This window comes from Penaeus vannamei, chromosome 43, assembly GCF_042767895.1.
Source record: "Penaeus vannamei isolate JL-2024 chromosome 43, ASM4276789v1, whole genome shotgun sequence".
Taxonomy (NCBI): domain Eukaryota; kingdom Metazoa; phylum Arthropoda; class Malacostraca; order Decapoda; family Penaeidae; genus Penaeus; species Penaeus vannamei.
In genome coordinates, this window is record NC_091591.1 from 9275479 (window position 1) to 9283700 (window position 8222).

The 8222-nt window shown below is 38.4% G+C and overlaps 2 protein-coding genes across 3 annotated transcripts in view; both read right to left on the reverse strand.

Annotated features, from left to right (window-relative positions):
• Positions 1-8095, reverse strand: part of ORMDL (Orosomucoid 1-like) — an 8670-nt gene extending 575 nt beyond the window's left edge. The window contains exons 1-4 of one of the 2 annotated variants that reach the window (XM_027369458.2): positions 7931-8095; positions 3125-3315; positions 2500-2651; positions 1-511 (exon numbers count right to left, since the gene is read on the reverse strand). The exon at positions 1-511 is cut by the window's left edge and continues 575 nt beyond it. In XM_027369458.2, coding sequence (XP_027225259.1) covers positions 376-511; positions 2500-2651; positions 3125-3295 — 459 coding nt within the window. In that variant the 5' untranslated portion in view covers positions 3296-3315; positions 7931-8095 and the 3' untranslated portion in view covers positions 1-375. Of the gene's footprint in view, positions 512-2499; positions 2652-3124; positions 3316-4036; positions 4056-7930 lie in introns of those variants that run through there. The other variant, XM_027369459.2, reaches the window with a different exon arrangement.
• Positions 4765-7931, reverse strand: LOC113817404 (piggyBac transposable element-derived protein 4). Its single transcript, XM_027369457.2, has 2 exons — positions 6234-7931; positions 4765-6124 (listed from the first exon to the last, which is right to left on the reverse strand). Exons 1-2 carry the CDS (start codon positions 6623-6625, stop codon positions 4810-4812), a joined length of 1707 nt encoding a protein of 568 aa, XP_027225258.1. The 5' UTR covers positions 6626-7931; the 3' UTR covers positions 4765-4809.
• Positions 8096-8222: the final 127 nt, after the last annotated feature.

Genomic DNA, 8222 nt, shown 5'->3' on the forward strand with positions numbered 1-8222 from the left:
TAGCAGGAAGTGAAATCTATATATACACAAGTGACCAACTACTGACGATGGCAATATAATACAGATACAAAATCTGGAATCATTTTAGGAATGGCCAAATGCCACTATTAAGTCCAACAGGTAATATCCAGGCTGCTTGCCAATCATCATGAATAAACACAGCTCAATACTGGTACCATCTATCCTTTACGATGTGAGTACCAGCAGCATCTCTGAGAGTTGGCTCGAGTCATAGTGGCACTGGTGCTCAGGTGGTGAAATTAGCTCCTTAGCAAGACGGTTCTGTTAATACCGACAGCTTAAGGAAATGTGAAAGCAGAGGCTGAGATAACAGCCCGATGCAGGTTCCATAATATTGATATGGCAAGCATATCTTTAGTATTTATTAATACCGAAGAGACGCACCATGTGGAACTGCGGCAACTTGGGGATGAGTACAAGAAGCAGTGTGGCAAAGTTGATTGCAAAGTGGTTAAACTCATACTTTGTGTAGAAACTTGTCAGAAGAAACCTGTTGAAGATAACACAGACTAGTTATTTATCTGTTCTTAATAATAACTAAGAAGCTCTTTTAAGTAAACAATTTATGAAGTACCTTAACATAATTCTTATCAGTATTCTCTTTCTGTCAATTCTATTTTTGTCCCAACTTGAGAGACCACCAAGACTTAAGAGGAAAAGGAAGAAAAAGAAAATTCATTATATCCTACTGAAAACAGTATAATCATTTCTAATTCTGTAGAAGAAGAAGACCAAGGAGGAGGAGGAGAAAAAGAAAAAAGGAAAGGGGAGAGAAAGAGAAGGAGAATAGTGTAGCATGAGAAAGCCCTAAGCTCCACCTTGAGAATAAGTTATCCCTAAACAAATTTAGACTTCATGTTTTCTGACAACCTGAAAAGAAGCAGTTCAACTGGCCTTGTCTTCATCTAGGACCTAACTTGTGTCTGAGTACCCAGCCAGGCGTAGTGTTTCAACTGTGAAAAGCACTGCCATACCAGACAGCACATGCCTCTCACTAGAATACTACCCCCTACATAGTACTTTTTGTTTGATTTATTGATTCAAAATTAACATCAGTCTGATGGGCCATCAATGTGAATGTAGATCCTCAGTTTCAAATTCAGCATTTCTTGTGTATTTGTTTTTGGCAATAAAAAAAAAAAAAAAAATTGTGATAATTACCTCTAAATGTTTTACATAAACACTCTAATATAACTTTTATTGACTTTATAGATACTTGAAGATATTGATAATTTCTTTAAGTGAATTACAGACAATAAGTGTTTAATTGCAACCTGGAAAGCCTGGAGATACCCAAAGAAAAAGAATGCTCCAGGTCAGGTTGTCACTAGCTCCCCTCAGCCCTCAGATTTTGCACCAAAGTCACATGGTCCATCCCAAGTAGCTGAGCTTACGGCCGGACCTGCATGTACACAAGCCCAGTTGAACTGTGCCTTACCATAGTAAAATTAATAACTCTAGAAATATTTTAGTAATAAAAAATCAAAACATTAAATAAATACTTACTATACAGTTTACCCAAAAACTGTTCTCTATAACATCACAATTCATATCTGACCAAGCAGTGAGTCATGATACTGAAAATCTGTCTGTCTACTTTATTTGGCCATGAAAGTACAAAATTAGCTAAACTTTCCAATCCTAACCCGTAATACAGAGTAAATTGATTTTTTTTTAAGGCATCATCAGATAAAACAGCAAACTGAGACTCCCTACAATTGATTTGCATTTAGTGCAGTCCCAAGAGTTCTAAGTTATAATTACAGAGGTCAAGGAATTTGCTATTTAAGTAGTATCTGGCAACAGTAGCTTGCATAAAACTAATGCATGCAAGTAGCTATGCACACTGCTTCTCAGACTGTGGAAAGGAAGAGATGTCTGAAATGAGTCTAATGTAATTTACACCAACATTTTACTGTTGACCATTACCTTGCAAAACATGTCTTATACCTCAGTGTTAAAGGAAAGATTACCAAATACTAACATTCAATGAAATTCTTCCTAAAGTAAGAGTCTGACGGAATATTAAATGCTTTCTGTGATGACTCATGATTTCCTCAGTTGTGATGTGATTTCAGTATAGATAAGTTTCACCTCCCAAAGTGACTATATAGGTCATATGAGGTTGTGGGACAGAGCAGGATATGAATATCAGAGATTTTCCTACTTGCTACCATAGCCATTTATCCTTTTTGTAGCAGGGACTTTTGTGAGACACATCTTAACTTAGCACAGCTTGATCTGTCCCTAATGTTACAAGGAATCAAAAACAATAAAAATGTACCTAAATGAGCTGATAACCTGTCTGCTTAAAATGGGGAGGAAAAAAAAACAGTAGAAGTAATCAGGTGACTCAATGTTTACAATTTGCATCTCTTCTCAGAGGGACCTCAGAATTTTTTTTTAAATACAACTACTTATAAGAGGATAAAATTAATACGCCCAAAAAGTAAAATTCACAAATTACAGAGCACTCACAAGACAATAGGAATAATGGTGATGAATTTACGGGTAGTGGTAAACTGTTGCCCATAGTCAATTTGTTCCCAAGCAGTCATAAGACGGGCCTTCCCCTGGTCCAGCAGCTGCCAAGGGGTGCCCTTTATCTGATGCAGGAACAAGTAGTTTGCCTGCAATATGTCATATTCAATTATTTTTGTATATAATTTGTAATAATGATGACAGGAAAATTCAAAGCAAGTATATATACTTCTATGTAAATAAATATTTGTCTGACTACATATATATATATATATATATATATATATATATATATATATATATATATATATATATATATATATATATATATATATATATATATATATATATATATATATATATATATATATATATATATATATATATATATATATATATATATATATATATATATATATATTTTTTTTTTTTTTTTTTTTTTTTTTTATATGCATGTACACATATTTCTACAAAGGTTTAGGACATAATTTCTACTCCTGACAAATCCATATCATTATGAAATCACTAACATGCAAACATTCAAAAAGGTTCCTTACTTCTGTGTAAAGTATAGAATTTACAAATGCAGGTTGTCCATTATATCCTGATAAGAGACACTCACCAGGTTGTGTATGACATTGGTAAGAGTCCATGCCGTGGGTATCGACAGAATGGGTATGGAAAGGAGGAAGAGATGCAGAGCTAGCACTCCAGCAAGGTAGGAGAGCCATGCTCCGCGGCTGCTGTGCCACGACGAGTTGGGGTTGACCTCTCCGTGACCACCTGACAACATCTTTGCTTCACACCCTTCACCTGTAACCATAAGATTTACTGAGATGCATTTCTTTTAGCAAGATACCTAAGAGAGGCCACAGCAAAAAATAATACAGATTCTGAACTTACAGGACTCGAACAAAGGTTAACCAACCATAAACTGGCAAGACTGAATTCTTGTAAATATGGGAAGTCTGTAATTGTAGTGACTAAATTCTACAACTGGTCTCTAGGATCCACATCATTACATCACTGCTCAAGGTATTCTGGTGATAAAAGTTACAAGACGACGACCATACTAATTGGTTTGTCAAAATGGTTGTTGTTCTATCAAATTTTATTACCTCTGCCAAGGTGGTTACATTTTTGGCAACATTGGTTTTAGTTTGTTAGTTGGTCAGTATGATAACACAAAAAGTCTTAAAAAGATTTTTATACAATTTTTACCAGATGTGTACCCTGGCCCAACTTAGATGCCATTAAATTTTGGCAGCGAACGGATCATGATCCAGATCATGATCCGTTTTAAAGAATTCATTTGCATTGTGAGATAGGGAAACATGGACATCACCAATGTACATGAGAAAGAGGTTATTTTAATGTAATTCTTAAAGTGTGATAATTTTCATTGCACAAGTGACATTCTTGCCTTGGTGGAGGTGTGCACTCTCTGAGTGCTTCTAGTTATATATGCAATTTAGTGATAAATATTTTACAGAAGAAAAGGGATTCAGTAGTAGTCAATCTATTGATTCCATACCTTATCATTATAAAGTGTTTCGCAAATCAATCCAATCGCCTCACTAACTGGTTTAGTTTTCAGCCACTAGGGCTCTCATTGAAGGATCTTTTCTGACACAGCACAGCCAAGAAAAGACAATCACATCAATTTTGCAGGAATCTAGCCACAATCATGTAGGATTGTTATTTTCTGTATAAGGAATGTTTAGATATTGCACCTTTTGCATGGTGTGGTCTATGCATCCTTTCGCGTTTGTATTGGAGGAAGACACTAAAGCACTTAAGCTTCAAGTTCTCCATATTAGGAGATGACATCACCAATTTGACACTAAAAGATGGTGCCTTTTTGTAGATCAAAGTATGAACTGAGCTCATTTTTTCTTTTCAAATGCAAATAAAGGAAAAATGAAGCACAGCAGCAACCCTAATGCCATTCTGATGCTTAGTAGTGATTTGTCCTTATGAAAGGTCAATCTGTGGATTTCATTCCCGTCATACAACACAGAAGAAAAAAAAAACGAAGTGAATCCAGTACCTTTTTGAATCTCAAAAATATCAGTTTTTATGAGGGGTCAAACTGTGTAGTTTGCTTTTTTCTTTTGTACAACACTTGGGAAAGAGAAGAAAATCAGAAGTGAAACTAGCACCTTTATGATGCTCAAAAGCAGCTTCATTTTTTATATGAGGTCAGATTGTGGGCTTGGCTGCCTTTTTCTTTTACAAAAAGGAGAACACGAAACAGAATCAAGCCCATCATCATTTATTACCATGTACATATTGTACTATGTACATTTATAAATTCTTTTGAGAGTGGTACCTCTCAAAGCATCCATATGTGCAGAGGGACACCTGACATCCTGCACAGATGGTTCTTGTCATTTTCCTCTTCCCTGCCCTGTAGCACAGGAAACATCTCCGGTACTTCTTTCCTGGAATTTCCTTCACTACGTGGAGCGTCCTGCCTTGAAACCTGGAAGGGGAAGGTAAAGTTGCTGGTCGCCCCCTCTTGCTGTATGGCTCGACATCTGGGAGGAAATGGTTTATCACAGTCATCGCCAGGTCCAGCCGGAAATCCACCTGTGTTGTTCTGTGGCCAAGGTACTTGTAAACAGCATGGCTGTTAACTGTTGCCAGGTCATAAAGGTAAAAGAAAATCTTCCTGTACCATTTCAGCGACCTGCGCACTGAAGGGTACGAATTAGCCAGTTGGTCACCCAGGTCCACGCCTTTCATTCCATCATTGTATGCGATGATGCATAGCGGCTTCTTCACCCGCAGACCTCCTTGACGCTGTATCTCTGCCATGCCCGATGTGTGGACTGTACTCAGCATATTGACTTGTTTTGTGTCCATCCATGACAAGGCCAGCATGCCTGTTGGAGAGCTTCGGAAGTCCATGTCTCCCCGCTTCTTGACCTGGAGATCACGTGGCATGTGGCGGCAGTTGAGACGGGCTGTCCCAACAGCACCAGTCTTCCTGGACTGCAGGAAATGGAATAAAACCGGAGAAGTGTACCAGTTATCCACATACACTGTGTAGCCCTTCCAGAAGAAGTCGCCTGCCTCCATCAGGTCCACTACTGCCTTCTGGGATGATGGTATGGACCCCTTATCATTTCCAGTGTATATACGGAACACAGCTGTGTATCCTGCACCCGGGCCATCACTGGCAGAAAGTTTGTAAACCTTCACACCAAATCTGGCCCGCTTGCTGGGATTGTAGGTGGTGAAGCTGAGGCGGCCCCGAAACTTCCATAAAGATTCACCTATAGAAATGGACTTGTCAGGGACAAAGATCGACTTGAAACGGTCCCCTAATAACTGCAACACCCGCCTCAGTTTCCACAGTCTGTCCTCCTCATCATGGTCTGCCTCGTTATCCACGAAGTGTAGATTACGGGAGATCTGTTCGAACCTCTCCCGAGGCATGGTGGAGGGGAAAATGGACATGGCAACCCCCGGGTTCCTGGACCAATAGAAGGACAGCCGTGGCTTCCTGTTGATGCCCATCAACAGCCTCAGTCCAAGGTAGACGTGCAACTCGGCAGGTGTTACTGGTCGCCATTTCCGGCCGTGCCTCCTAGCTTCCTCGTTAGTCTTAGCGAATCTATAAACAACCAAATGGAATTAACTAGTTTGTGTATGAAAGTGGTCACCTTTACTATTTTGAATATACCAGTACTATGGATAAAGCTATGTGTATCAACTCTACATACCTGTTCGTTTCCTCCACTATATAAGATATGAGCTCCTCTGTCATGAACTCCTGGTATATGTCCAGGGAGGTAGAATCTTCATTTAATGCTACCTTGACACCAGGGCAACCACTAAAGGAGTGCTTTCTAGGTACATTTTCTGCCCTTCTCCACCTGAAATCTGGCGTCCCAGGAGCATTACTGTTCCACGTCTTTGTGACATGCACAGAGAGAGGCTCATCACTATCCAGAGCAGAGTCCACAGTTGTGTTGTATGTTGATACAAAGTCAAGCTCATCATCACTTTGTGCCTCCAACTCTAAATCGAAGTCGGATTCATCACTAGTGATTACCTCATTCCCAGAGTCATCCTCTGAGGAGGAGCCTGAGTTCAACAGGTGAGCTGTCGACATGGATGGCTGTGGTTGCTGATGTGAGTGAGAGAGTGAGTGAAAGCTTCAACCTTCCATGGCTGCAATGACTACCCAATCAGGTCACACCATGTACCCTAATCCACAAATTAAAGCCATTGCTACTTTCCAGCCATTCAGGTCAAAGTGTGTCAGATCCACACAATCAAATATCATCAAATCAACTGATTACATGTCATAATTATATATGTCATTATTATACACCATAGTTACATACATAATTATGTACATCACATAATTATCAACCAGTCATGAAACATCATCAGAAGTGATACCTATTGGGTCAAAATAACATTAAACAGTCAGTCTGTAGATAGTCATCATGGCAAGAACACATCCCATACAGAATGGGGCTCCAACAAGCCATGGCAAAATAACATGTCATACAGGTTGAGGGCATTTATAGACTATGGCAACACTGGATGCCAAATGAGGCAAAAGGGTAAATATCCATAACCTTTCTGATTCTGGCTCAAGTTTATTACATGTGTTTCAGAGCACACACACTTGCTGTTTTAAAATTGGTTTATTTTTGTTTTTCTTTTTCTTTTTCTTTTTGTCTGCTTCCTGAATTTTCTATATATTCATTTAATCATATAAGCTTATGCAACTGAATATTCTTATATGTCTATTCATGGCAATAATCTCACAATAGTGCAGGAAAACATGGTCATTTATAGGTGAGAGCAGGATCTCTTTATAGATGTTATAAGCCTAAAGGCCTCTAACAACAAAATGAAAAAATCTGAAACAGTACCTGTCAAAATAAATAATCATACACAAGTCTACCAATATAAAATATCATTTGACAAACATAGTAGCTTTCTGAAAAAAAAAATCACTGGACATTCTAGCCCTCAAAAATATATTCTTAATCTCACACAATAATTGTGAACAACAAAAAAAAGTTCTGACAATCACTGTCAATAAAATAGAATCATTTGACAAATACAGTCAAAATTAATATGCTCATTGACAAGAAGAGCTTCATCACCAAAAAGATAGTATTTATTAGACAAAGGAAGGCTCTGCCAGCAACAATATATTTATCACAGAACAAAGTCTGACATATAAATACCTATCATTTGCCAAACATAGTCTTTGTCAACAAAAAAATACCGATCAATTGACAAACACAATATCTGTCAGCAAAAGAGAAATGAATTATCTGACAAGCAAAATATTTATTATCAATCAACAAAAAAAAGTCGATGAAAGGTGTCAAAATCTATGTCTGCCTCTTAGTCACCAAGGCATGTTTTTCAAGAGGAATAAGACGTCTCTCACACTCAGTCAAGGGAAGAATGGACCACAGATCGCCCCGGTGTTCAACTCCCGCCAAGCACGCGCTGGTGGACGGTCCAGAGACTCCAGCGAAGGCAGAAAATTAGAGAAAACAGGGAGACCGACGCTGCGATTCCCCTTTCTTTGGTACAAGACAGGCGAGATTATAGATGATTGATATATACAACGTTGTTGGGTCGAGATAAGGATTTGGATCCTCTCTATTCACTTCGTATTGCGGACGTGGAGAATATTTTTTTAATGTATCTGATATGCAAGGTGTTTTTAAAGATTT